At 41.8% G+C, this 13,084-nt stretch overlaps 2 protein-coding genes and 1 non-coding gene across 3 annotated transcripts; all 3 read left to right on the forward strand.

The window, feature by feature from the left end:
- The first annotated feature begins 1,109 nt into the window (after nt 1-1,109).
- Nucleotides 1,110-5,655, forward strand: LOC136463053 (G-type lectin S-receptor-like serine/threonine-protein kinase SD2-5). Its single transcript, XM_066462097.1, has 2 exons — nt 1,110-1,230; nt 1,354-5,655. The coding sequence occupies exon 2, from the start codon at nt 2,238-2,240 to the stop codon at nt 4,761-4,763; it is 2,526 nt and encodes an 841-aa protein (XP_066318194.1). The 5' UTR covers nt 1,110-1,230; nt 1,354-2,237; the 3' UTR covers nt 4,764-5,655.
- Nucleotides 5,656-7,128: 1,473 nt separating this feature from the next.
- LOC136466896 (protein HIGH CHLOROPHYLL FLUORESCENCE PHENOTYPE 173, chloroplastic-like) lies at nt 7,129-12,973 on the forward strand. Its single transcript, XM_066465412.1, has 16 exons — nt 7,129-7,336; nt 8,077-8,292; nt 8,398-8,559; nt 8,666-8,716; nt 9,285-9,419; nt 9,515-9,538; nt 9,649-9,760; nt 10,206-10,331; nt 10,444-10,493; nt 11,240-11,398; nt 11,475-11,570; nt 11,662-11,777; nt 11,900-12,023; nt 12,265-12,378; nt 12,483-12,563; nt 12,660-12,973. The coding sequence occupies exons 1-16, from the start codon at nt 7,271-7,273 to the stop codon at nt 12,804-12,806; spliced, it is 1,779 nt and encodes a 592-aa protein (XP_066321509.1). The 5' UTR covers nt 7,129-7,270; the 3' UTR covers nt 12,807-12,973.
- On the forward strand, nt 7,518-7,589 carry TRNAQ-CUG (transfer RNA glutamine (anticodon CUG)). The gene has a single exon. It is a non-coding gene; the product is annotated as a tRNA-Gln (tRNA).
- Nucleotides 12,974-13,084: the final 111 nt, after the last annotated feature.

Below are 13,084 nucleotides of genomic sequence, written 5' to 3' on the forward strand. Positions count from 1 at the left end.
AGCAATTCTCTTGTTTGACCTACATTTGCCCCACAAGACTCCTCCAGACCTTTGCACACTGTCCCATGTTTTGCCGTTCTGGTAAGAGCATCTCCAAGAGTCTTTCTAAATCTCACTCTCTAAATTATCATTTAGAGAGTCATTTTCATAAAATTCACTTTCTATATATTTTCACTCTCCAACAGCTTTTCTATATATCGTATGTTCTCGTCTTCTATTTTTGACTAGCGAAAAATCCGGAATAGAAGATGGCTATATTTGCATAACCATTTAGACAAGCTGTTGAAGGGTAGTTTTTCACTAAAATCTCTATTCCTAATATTTAGGAGGGATATAGAGAGTCTCTTGAAGTTGCTCTGACGCCACCTCGCCCTTCGTCATGGTCTTCCCGGTAACTTTGTTTCTAAGCGAAACCGTGTGCCCTCTGCAAACTTTCTGCCTGTAATAATAAATAAACTGAGAAAAAGGCCGTCGTCCATTCTCTACGCCGCAGCTCTGACGAGTTTCACACCACATGATTTAGCGATGCGTCAGAGATGAACCACAACCAGGCAGAGGCAAGGTCTAGAACTTGGCCAGACTAGTCCACACCTGGATCATGTCGACATGTGACGGAGGTTTCCAGTTGATGGTTCTGTTACTGGAGGAAACTGGGTGCGTGGCTTCCTTCTGAAGTTCTGAAGCTGATGTGGATGCGCTGGAGCAGCCTGATCATGGAACTGCAGGATACGTATCAAGAAAATTAGAGTTGCTCCAAGATTGATGATTTTGTGGTTGCTGTGGATTCAGGTCACTAACAAGTGGGGCCCAGGACTACCTTTCATCGTCTTCGAATCGTCCTGGGCAGTAGCTGAGAGCTCTGGGAAACTGAAATAAGTTATGTCCATGGTTAGAGTGGAGCAGATTTTATCATTTGAGCTCCTGGATGGATGATATTTTCAAGCAAGGTGCATGTTTAGGTCCTGTTCGCCTTACCCCATATTCGGCTTCTTTTTTCAGCCAGGACAGTGTTTTTCTCTCACAACAATTCAACCGGAACAGTGTTTTTCAGCCAGTTTCAGCCAAGTTTCAGACCAGTATATACTGGGAATCAAGGCAGTAACCAATTAGGCAATTCACATTGAAAACCTGGTGTTTTCTCGAAGAATGTTTGACCATACATTACATCCATACCAGAACACTGGTGCGTTCTGTCTTGGTCTTCGTGTATCCACCACAACCTACTTGACGGTGCGATTTTCTTAAACATTCAGAGGCAACTGAAAGAACAAAATATTTTAGCTGAGAAGGTTGTCTTTTCCCCCACTCGTTCTCATGGAAACTGAATACGTCAATTATATTTCTTTCCTGCAGATCGAAGCAATCTAGTCATGACACCGGCAATATAAATTTTCAGGCCGAAGTTTGTTGAGACTTTCTTTTTTCCATCACAAATTCACAAGTAATCAAATATGTTTCAGCAAGTTTGTAATAAAAAATCAACTAGTGTCCATTAAGGGAACTACAGAGTGAAGATAAAGAATCAGGGGCATGATGACCGATATAAGGTTGCCTGTGGTAGATCTTTTCTCACCAACAGGCAGTCCTCCTGCCTCGTTCGTTTTTAAAAAAAAAAATCTGTTAACATGTACTATGTTTATGTGATAGACCATAAAATATGTTGATCCAAAGTTGATCAAACCACTTATGTCAGCGAGGAAGTTGAACTTGCATGAGTGCTCTACATGACTTCTTTAGTTCATAGAGAGGTAGTGCTCTGCATGACAACCTCCGATAACTGGGATAAGTCCAAACTATCTAATCCAAGCTCGCTTGATTCCTGGACCCCAGTTTTTGCATCCTATAATGACATGCCTCGGTTGCATAGCATATGCTCATCTAAAAGGACAGTTTGGTTCCCTGATAGCAAGTTTATTTCACGATTGACAACCAAAACTGCGGCAACTGGATTCAAAACAAGGACTTAAGGGTGTTGGCCATGAACTGTGCCAACAGCCATCGGAATTTTGTTTCCAGTGTACTTTATGTTTGCTTTTTAGAACTTGGATACCACTAAGTCTCCACTCCTCCCCTTGTCTAATTGTTTAATCTGATACATGGACACTTGTCTTTGCAAAAATTTCCCTCCAGGACAAGCTCTAAACTGCATCTCTCTCCTCCCCTCATCTATCTCCGAGGCCACCTCTCCAATTGTCCATTGTCCAGAGCAAAAGATCACATGATCTGCGCACATTTCCATGTCCAGTCCAAGAACTCACAAACCAGCCATGCCTAGGGTTGAAAGCTTGCTACTCCTTTTTATGTTGTCCATTCCTTTCTCCCAAGCTTGGTCCATTGATTACCCTAGCCCCATCGCCAACCTTCCTGCTATATGGACCAACAATGAAGCTACTATCCCTTACAATACAACCTATGCTGACGGTTCCATGATCAGAGTCATTCTTGTCAGGCAGAAACCTGCTGGGTTTGGTCCATCCTTCGGCTGTGGCTTCGTCTGCACTGCGCCCTGCAAGGTCTTCCTCTTTGCAGTCTTCTTTATGTCCATCGGAGATCCAAACGACCCTGCCTTCAATGCCTCGGCAACGCCAAGGATCGTCTGGACAGCCAACAGGTACCGCCCAGTGAAGGAGAATGCATCAGTGCAGTTTAACAAGGATGGAAATCTCGTTCTGAGAGACTTCGATGGTTCACTGGTCTGGTCCACGACTACATCAGGCAGCTCGGTTGTTGGCATGAACCTTGCTGAGACTGGGAATCTGATACTCTTCAACGTGATGGGGAAGACGGTGTGGGAATCGTTTGCACACCCAACTAACACTCTCCTCATTGGGCAGTCACTGTGGCAAGGGAAGAGGCTTAGTTCCTCTTTTTCGGAGACAAATAGTACTCAAGAAGGTCAGTTCTACCTCACTCTGCTCGACAATGGCCTCTATGCTTTCATTGATGCAGACCCTCCACAGTTGTATTATCAGAAAAGCTTTAATATAGCTGATGCAATAGTTCAATCAAAGAGAAACATATCCTCTGATCAAGTGAAGAATAGCACGGCTTACATTTCCTTCTTACAAGGGAGCTTCTCAGCATTTCTTAGCTTCAACAGCACAGACATCAAGTTATTCGACATCTCTCTGCCTTTGCCATCTTCAGCACAATTCATGAGTCTTGAGAATGATGGGCACCTGAGAGTTTATGCATGGGACAGTGTTTCATGGAAAGCTCTTGCTGATGTTTTGCATGTGTATCCTAATGAATGTGCATACCCTACAGTATGTGGAGCATATGGAATCTGTTCACAAGGGCAATGCAGTTGCCCACGTGGAAGTAATGATGATGACCTTTTCCATCAGTTGGATGACCGGCAACCTAACCTGGGCTGCTCATTAGAAACTCCTCTGTCCTGTGACCTGATCCAATATCATAAGCTTATGGCACTCCCAAATGTCACGTACTTCAATTTTGCAAACAATTGGATTACCGATGAAGAAAGCTGCAAGGAGGCATGCTTGAAGACCTGTTCATGCAAGGCAGCATTTTTCCAGCATCAAAATGTTTCCAAGGGCTCCTGCTATCTGGTGCCAAAGATCTTTTCACTCATGAATTATCAGCCAGAAGTGACTGGTTACAATTTATCTGCATATGTCAAGGTGCAGATGTTACCACCACCATCAAGTAAGAGAATAAATGCAACTGCTTACCATGTCGGTGTTCCTGTTCTGGTTGTAGTCATCTGCCTACTCATTCTCATGATCAGAAGAACAATAGTGAAGAGGATGGAAGAGGACGATCCATTTAAAGGAGCGGCTGGAATGCCTACACGGTTTTCATACAAACAGCTGAGAGAAGCAACCAATAACTTCAGCAAAAAGCTGGGGCAGGGAGGATTCGGGCCAGTGTATGAGGGAAAACTTGGAAATGTCAAGATTGCTGTCAAATGCTTGCGTGACATTGGACACGGGAAGGAAGAATTCATGGCCGAAGTCACTACCATTGGTAGCATCCATCATATTAATCTTGTTAGATTAATAGGATACTGCTCAGACAAATTCCACAGGCTCCTTGTCTATGAGCATATGAGCAATGGGTCTCTGGATAAATGGATCTTCAGAAAGAACCAAAGTGGTTCACTCAGTTGGGCAACTCGATACAAGATTATCCTAGACATTGCAAAGGGTTTGGCCTACCTTCATGAGGAATGCCGCCAGAAGATTGCTCATCTTGATATTAAGCCGGGAAATATCCTCCTTGATGACAAGTTCAACGCAAAGATCTCTGACTTTGGTTTAGCAAAGCTTATCGATAGGGATCAAAGCCATGTGATGACCAAAATCAGAGGAACAAGAGGTTACCTAGCACCGGAATGGTTGTCATCAACAATCACTGAGAAGGCTGATATTTACAGCTTTGGCGTAGTTGTGCTGGAAATAGTGAGTAGAAGGAAAAACCTGGAAAACAGTCAGCCTGAGGGTAGCCCTAATCTAATTAATATACTGCAAGAGAAAATGAAGGTTGGGAAAATTCTGGATATAGTAGACAATCAGGATGAAGATCTCCAGTTACATGGGTCAGAAATGACAGAAGTAATCAAGCTAGCTGTCTGGTGTTTGCAGCGTGACTGCAGTAAAAGACCAGCCATGTCACAAGTTGTCAAGGTCTTGGAAGGAGTTATGGACACAGAAAGTACTGCAGGTCACGATGCAACTGGCAGAGATGGTATTTTTGATGCTTCATCCCCTTCGTCCCCAGTGCCAGTGGCTGCACGATAATATGTTTTAGCAAAAGTAGGGGAGAAAAGGCTCCTTTGCAATTTAGTTGCAACTACCATGTATAGTGTCTTTGTAAATTTGTTTCTTGACATTGTTATTTGTTAATGTATGAATGAAATGAAATATGAAGTTTATTGATCAATGATCTTCGAAAAACATGGAAAGATGAGAAGTAACATTTTTTCCCCTTTAGGTCACACTACACATAATCTATTTGGTCACTTAATTAAGGAAGCCTATATGCTTGGAGGATTTTAGCAAATGAGGCTAAGAGAAGTGCCTGCTGCATGGATGCCAAGTGTGCTACTCAATAATATCTGTGTCACAAAGTGAACCCGCTTTCGAAATTGTGTTCTATATTATTTTGGAGGATTACTTATTGATTACAGTTACAGCAGGTGGCATTCTATAGCAGCTAAACAAGCAGACATGCCACAAGAGCTCATGATGATATGTCCCAGAACTTTGGTTGGTTATGTAGAAGCATACCATTTGGTCGTTTGTGCATTGTGTGGCACTGAACATTTGGTCATCCTATTGTCTTCAGATAACATGTACGTACCTAGCAAAGCATAAGCAACTAAGGTGATGGGAAACGGGGAGGACGCGTGTGCGGAGAGTGAACCACACCGTGGCCAGAGAAGAAGGCACAGTCGTTCCCGGCCGCGCATATAGTCGAACAGCTCGCGGACTTGCCGGCCACCGCCGCCGGTGGAGAGATGGAGCGATCCATCATCCATCTGACCATCTCATGCCAGAAGTGCTAGTTCTAAGCCATGCAACTACGCCAGTCGCAAGAGCGCCGCCAGCCCCCGCCGAGAGCCGCGCGCCGGATGGGGCTGCCGCAGTGCCGCGCGGCGCAGCGCGGTTTGATCGTGGTTTGTGACCAATGGGTCGGCCGTCGGCGCACTCACAGCTGTATTTTAAGTTTTTAACCGACTTGCCACCGATGCTCCTTTTTATGAGCCCAACATGGCAACGTCCATGAAGGGGTCCTAAAATCCAAGAAGCCACTAGTGAACTTTTTGACGTCATACTCTATTTTTCTAAATTACAGTGTTCGAATTTAGGGGCTTCATAAAAAAAAAATGTTTTGTAGAATCGAGATACATAACTATAAGATTCTTTTTTAAGCCAATATATATATATATATATATATATATATATATATATATATATAAACAAGAGTAAAACACATTTGGCGGTCATTTAAATCATTTAGATCCATATACTTCTAAATCATTACTTTTAGGTCTTTAAGCTCACTAAATGTATCATCACACATCAGTGGTCTAAACTGGCTCAAAAATGTGTGTGTCACTTGCCATGGCGGATTTTTTACTGTGCCCATTTCCATTTCACACACATGCATTGTCCCAACCCAAAGCTGGTGGAGGTGATGAAGTTGGTGAGGAGTGAGGTGGAGAGGGATGAGGCACGACATCTCGTCAGAGTTGAGCGACACCGATAAGGTGCACAAGCGCAACTGGGGGTGGTGAAGCCAAAACCAGCTAGAATCAGTGCGACAGTGAAACATGGCCCCCAGGTTTTAGCTGGAAAGTGAGCCGCTAATGGAGTATGGTGGGTGCCTTGGTGCCCTAATCGCTCGTGCGTCTTAGGAAATTTAGTTGTCTAAGTTGTTTGTTTGGTATCATCTAGTGTGGTGCTTGAGTATACGAATGATCTTTACGCTTTTGATATCTAGTAGAAATTTTGGATCTAGTATAAATTAGTTGTGTATTAAAGTATGTTCATGTACAATGTAGCTCCCGACTACAACAAGAGGTGGAAAGAATAGTAGAGAAATTAAGTGTGAAGTAGACAACAAAAATGGTGGAAGATTTCCCACTCATTCCACTTAGATGTCAATGTGGCAGCTCTGTAGTCCATGGCTTCATTATGCAGCACATACAAGCGGGTTTAGACTATTGATGGTACATTTAGCAAGCTTAACGTCTCAAAAATAGCAATTTGAAATTATATAAAACTAGTTAAGAACCACCAGCAAATCATAGAGTTTGTGTTGTCTCACTCAAGAAGACCATGTAGCATGCATCACCTAGATACCCACAATTAGCTTTTTGTTAAGATCAAGTATCAAAACAACATAACAGTATGTAGCTCATTAGCATCGTTGAAACTTTGTCCACTTAAATTTGAATCTTCGATTAATCGATAACTTTTACTTTTGCTACGCCTAATCTTCCACAGGTTACGTACGTGCGTGACATAAAAACTTGCCATCGAAAATCCGGTGTTCACGCAGCACGAATCTCAAGGTCATACCGGACGATTGTGCGAGGCGTGGGCGCACCACGTGCACGCAGCAGACCGCAGGGATTTGTGTGGTCCGCGCCTCCCTTCCACGACGCTCCAGCGGCATCCGCCCCGTCGTCGTCGTCGCGCCGATTGGCATTGGCTCCTCCTCATCAGTCCCGTCCCAATCATGGTGGCCTGGTGAGCGACCCTTCCGTCCGGCCGGCCGTCTTCTCCAGCGAGGGAAGAAAATGAACTGCTTCTCTTGCTGCGCCGCCGCCGTTACGTCTCCTCCGGTGCTTCTCGCCAGGCCGCGGGTGAGCGCGCTCTTGCCCCCTTATCCCCACCGCTGCATCATCCTTTTTTCTTGTTTGCCAGCGCGCTAGACGGAGAGCAGAGCAAGGTATCCGGCCGTCTTGCGCCGAGTTCTTCAAATGCTTAGCCCTAGGTCCTTGTTACCTAGTTTTTAAGATATTACTAGGGACTGTGGGCATCAATGGTCCCATGGTCTAGCGGTTAGGACATTGGACTCTGAATCCAGTAACCCGAGTTCAAATCTCGGTGGGACCTATTTTTTTACCAATTCATTTTGCTGAAATCAGACTGACCAGCACACTACAATATCAAAAGATGGAAATGAAATCAGTAATTTTGATTTTAATTTTTGTTTTGTTTCCTGTCATTTTTTTTCCACAAACGCGCAAAAAAACACGTATTTCTTTAAAGGAAAAAAAAAAGACGACCTGAACCACGCTTATGGGGCCTGTTTGGATTGATGCCTCCCAGGCAAGCTCGCGCCCAGGCAGCCATCCTGGCCCCAGGCGTTTGAAATCGGACGCCTGGGAGCCGCACTTGCGCCAGGCAAGATTCCCAGGGACTAATCCAAACAGGCCCATGGTGCATTCCCCAGCAACGCCAGAAGCAGTGGGTTTAGCTGATTTTTTTCGTCATCCATTTGGCTCATATCAGACTGACCAGCACAACGCTACAGTATCTAAAGATTGAAACGAAATCAGTAATTTTGATTTAAATTTTTTGTTTTGTTCCCTGTCATCAGGGGGGTTTAGCTGCTAGCTGCTCCACGAGGACAGATCAGAAGGTGCTTTTCCTCGGCTCAAAACAGTTTCCACAGATCACATACAGCCCAGTAAGCCGTGCGTCGCCACGGTTGTCACGGAGTGAGGTAATAGCTTTTGCTGGGCAACAAACTTGGGACCTCGGTAGGTTTTTCAAGACATTGTACTTCTTCAACGGGCCTCCAAACCCTCTCAAGGTTCTATCACTAACTTCTGAGTTTTCTGTTTGCTTTCATGTTACATTCAAATTGACTTTGAGATATGATGTCTTCAAGTCTTGATGCTTTTTCTTCGATTCGTAGATTGTAGAATCTATCATCAGCAGTTTCACTGGACCTGCTTCTAGTGAAGCGCCGAAGAAAATGGAAACATCGAATGTGGTGCTGGTTACGGGAGCCACTGGTGGTGTTGGGCGACGGGTGGTCGACATCCTGCGGAAGAAGGGCGTACCTGTTCGAGTATTGGTATTCTACTGACAACCATACTCAGTTTGGCCTTTAACATTTTTCCATTTTTTGTATGAACAATTCCTATAGTCCTTATGGCATCTGTTCCATTTTTCGAGTTCAGGCTAGAAATGGAGACAAGGCAAGGAGCATATTGGGGCCGGATGTAAATCTGGTAGGTCACTTATTTTAGTTGAATTATTACTGCTGTGCTATGAGATTTTATTTCAGCAACTGCACTTCCTTTTTTTTTACGCAAAACTGCACTTCTGCCCCTACTTCAAAGCCACCAAACAAATTCTTGAAGTGTCATAGCTACGAAGGATTTGCATCCCAATAGCATTACCTGATACCTTTTTTTAGATAAAGGCAGTTTATTGCCAAGAGAAATAAGGTTCCCCAAAGAATTATTTTTGGCAGTGCTCAATGCTGGCCTACAGTTACACGCCTGACATAAATGCTTCTGCTACATGTTTCAAACCTGTCTGTTGGTAGGAAAGGTAACTATGGAATTTGATGATATCATATGGCGACCAAAATTTGGGTACATATTTGATATTTCTGACATTTTATCTGAAGGACAAAACAAAAGAATGTGCAAGGACAGGCTGAAATATGATTTTACTCCTTATATCAGTGCCTGTGGTTCATGCTATTATCTATATGATGTTAAGTACTCACCTTCAAAGAATCATGTCATCAAAGCTCCATATTTAGAGTTACAAACTTACTGTGTGCTTCAGATCATAGGAGATGTTACAAAGGAAGATACACTTGATCCTAAGCTCTTCAAAGGGATAAAAAAAGTAGTCAATGCAGTCTCTGTCATAGTGGGGCCAAAGGAAGGTGATACACCGGACAGGCAGAAGTACAAACAAGTACGTCATATGCTCAATAGTATGATATGTGAAGAATTTATGCACTCTGCCATCTGGCTACATCAGTGTGACACTTCAGTCTTGAATTCATGCAGGGCATTAAATTTTTCGAACCTGAGGTAGGGTATCAGAAATTCTTCACATGTATATTATGGAGCACCTGGTTCTCCTAAAAATTACAGCTCTTGCTATGTCCCAAGCTCACAACATTAGATGTTTCTCCAATCAGATCAAGGGACCTTCACCTGAAATGGTTGAGTACATTGGAATGCAAAACTTGATTAATGGCATAAAGAATAGTGTTGGACTGAGTGAAGGGAAACTGCTATTTGGGCTCAAAGGTATACCTTTCATTGGCTTATTTTCCTGATCAAATTAAAAGTCTTTGTTATACTCATTTTCATATATGTAGTCTGGCACTACTATGTGTGCTGAAAACCCAAGTGTGTCCACAAGCATATGGGCCTGGGATCATGTAATCCTGTTCCCATATAGTTGATAATTGATCATTTGGCTATTGTTGCATAGCATATTACTAGTACATCCTTTTGGTATGAAAACTTAATTGTGAGATGGAAACTAATTAGGAGATTACAACCAATCAATCGTAACTAATCGTATCCTACCATAACAGCCAGGTCCTTCGTTTCTCTAACATGTACTATAACATTAAGTAAATACGTTTTTTGCTAATCATGATTGTTTTATTTCATGTAAATGTATTTATTTACTTTTTATGAGTTTATTTTCCTTAACAGCTAGCACAATAATCTCATTTTTATGTAGGCAACTTATCTGGAAAGATTGTGTGGGGAGCTCTTGATGATGTTGTAATGGGTGGTGTTAGTGAAAGTACATTCCAAATCCTGCCAACAGGAAGTGAAAGTAGTGGACCAACTGGGTTGTTCAAAGGTATTTTTATTTTTATTTTTATTCACTGAATTTTGGATATGAGATTGTTCCATTTGCTTGAAATGATGGTATTGTAAGCTGATAAGCTGTGGATAATCTACCTTCCTTGTAGGAACTGTATCTACTTCAAATAACGGTGGGTTTACTAGTATAAGGACAAAGGTAGTTACTTCCATGAAATTCTGAGGAATAAAATTACTGCTAGGCATTTAATTATTATTTGTGTGCTGTGTTATTTGCAATGATCAACTATATCCTGCGCTGTTTCATGCAAATAAATGAAATTGGTTTCTTCCGTCACAAGCAAGTGTAATTTTGTAGACACCTAATAACTTATACTCCCTCCAGTTCCATAATCCTTGTAGTTTTTTGGACAAAATTGAGGTTAAACTTTTAAAACTTTAGCTACTGATAACTTAATATTGAGTTTGATGATGCTAAGACAACATGAATAGATTAGTATGTTGATTTTTTGTATATATGGACCATTCCAACTTATAGTTCCATTTAGATTTCTCCTAAATCAAACTTCTCTAATTTTGACCAAGTTCTTAGATAAATATGTTAACATCTAGTTCAAATAAATGCGTTATCAAGACCTATTTCATGGAAAATTTAATGAAACTAATTAGATGTCATAGATGCTGGTGCATTTTTCAATAAACATGGTCAAAGTTAGAGATGTTTGAGTTAGGACAAAGCTAAAGTGATTTATAATTTGGAATGAAGGGAGTATTATAATAGGAAATCTGCATCAAAGATATGTTTTGGAGACCGTGTCGTAGTTCAAAATGACAAGAATTATAGAACTTGATGGAGTAACTCTATTACATATTTTTATTTATCAATGTATGCTATTTATACTGATGTTACATTGCTAACAGTATGATACTTTACTTGAATGGCAGAATTTTACTGTGCCAGAGGACCTGTCAGCATATGATGGTATTGAGTTACGAGTTAAAGGTGATGGACGACGGTATAAACTCATTATACGGACTAGCTATGAGTGGGATACTGTTGGCTATACAGCAAGTTTTGACACAACTAAGGGGGAATGGCAAAGTGTATGTCATATCATGCTGTAAATATCTTCATAATTTGTTTCAGCAACTTAGAACTATGTTCTTATTCCTGGATCAGGTTAAAGTACCTTTCTCTTCTCTGAGACCTGTATTCCGTGCTCGTACTATGACTGATGCTCCACCCTTCGATGCAAGCAACATTACTTCACTACAAGTAGCACTTCTTCCTTTTTATTTCCTTCATCAGTAAACATTTGAAGAATTGGTAAACTCTCATCTAAAAGTTGATGTGACAATTTTTGTAGCTTATGTTTAGCAAATTTGAATACGATGGAATACTCAACCCAACATTTACTGAAGGTCCATTTGAGCTTCCTTTTTCGAGTATTAGAGCATACATAAACGAGCCAATCACTCCAAGGTTTGTTTATTACTAGTTTTCAGGCAATGACATCAGTACAACAGATACATAGCCACTTCATTTTTCAGTTTCTTTTTGGAACCATTTAGGACTAACTGGGCTTGCTTTTCTTTTGTATGAAGGTTCGTTCATGTGAGTTCTGCAGGAGTTACAAGACCTGAAAGACCGGGGCTAGATTTAAGCAAACAGCCACCTGCTGTTCGATTGAACAAAGAGCTTGGTTCCATTTTAACTTACAAGTTGAAGGCATGCTCACTGTCTTAAACACATCTTTATATAAAAAACTGTCTCTCGTTCTTACTAATGATGAATGCTTTTTTTATTTCTCCTGACATAAAAATCACAATTGTACATTTTTTTGTACTGCAAATAAACCATCAATATGCATCTAATAAGTACTTAAAATATAGACTGAGCAACTGTGCTGCTCATTTTTTCATGTTGGTTATCTTGGAACCCCTATATAACGTCTGAGGTGGCTTTTCAGGGAGAGGATTTAATTCGGGAAAGCGGTATTCCGTACACTATTGTGCGGCCATGTGCATTAACTGAGGAACCGGCTGGAGCCGATCTCATCTTTGACCAGGGGGACAACATTACAGTATGTATTGGAAGCACCGTCATCCTGATATCCCAATTCCCAATGTGCTCTACTGCTCTTCCTTCCCACAAAATTGATTTAATAACATTCTTGAAACATCTCAGGGAAAGATATCAAGGGAAGAAGTTGCCCGTATTTGTGTAGCAGCTCTGGCAAGCCCAAATGCAGTGGGCAAAACTTTCGAGGTTGAATCCTGTAACTTGTTTGCAAGAATATTAGGGCAGAACTTATTGTCAACTATCTTTAGAGACAAAGCTAATGGTGGTAATTCTTATGATCAGGTCAAGAGCACTGTTCCATTTAGCGAACCATATGTGATTGACCCTTCAAATCCCCCGTCTGAAAAGGACTATGAAGTATATTTCAAAGAACTCAAAGAAGGTATCACGGGTAAAGAGGCATTAGAGGCAATACCTGCTCAAGTTTGAAGATACCATTGAATGAAGAATTACATCTGCTTTCATAAATTCTGATACAGTAACCCCCACTCTGAATGTCTTAAGCCATCTAGAAAGATAGATGACACTAATGCTAAATTTTGTAGTTGAAGATCACACGAATAAACTAGATGATGTTACCCCGCGCATTACCTCGCGACGCGCTCTCTTCCGGAGGCGGCACCTGCTATGACGGCCTTGAGTTAGTGGCGTTGTGGCGCCGGGACAGCGAGTTGGCTTTGTTTTAGGGCGATGTTCAGGAAGTGCCG

The sequence above is a fragment of the Miscanthus floridulus genome, chromosome 7 (genome assembly GCF_019320115.1).
Source record: "Miscanthus floridulus cultivar M001 chromosome 7, ASM1932011v1, whole genome shotgun sequence".
In the NCBI taxonomy this organism is placed as follows: Eukaryota; Viridiplantae; Streptophyta; class Magnoliopsida; order Poales; family Poaceae; genus Miscanthus; species Miscanthus floridulus.

Bases quoted from the DNA above. Each gene is read 5' to 3' on its own strand.
- LOC136466896 (XM_066465412.1), top strand. From the start codon at position 7,271: ATGAACTGCTTCTCTTGCTGCGCCGCCGCCGTTACGTCTCCTCCGGTG. The intron at 8,560-8,665 runs GTATTCTACTGA...TTTCGAGTTCAG, and splicing joins GCGTACCTGTTCGAGTATTG to GCTAGAAATGGAGACAAGGC. The intron at 11,571-11,661 runs GTAGCACTTCTT...CAATTTTTGTAG, and splicing joins GCAACATTACTTCACTACAA to CTTATGTTTAGCAAATTTGA.
- LOC136463053 (XM_066462097.1), top strand. From the start codon at position 2,238: ATGTCCAGTCCAAGAACTCACAAACCAGCCATGCCTAGGGTTGAAAGC.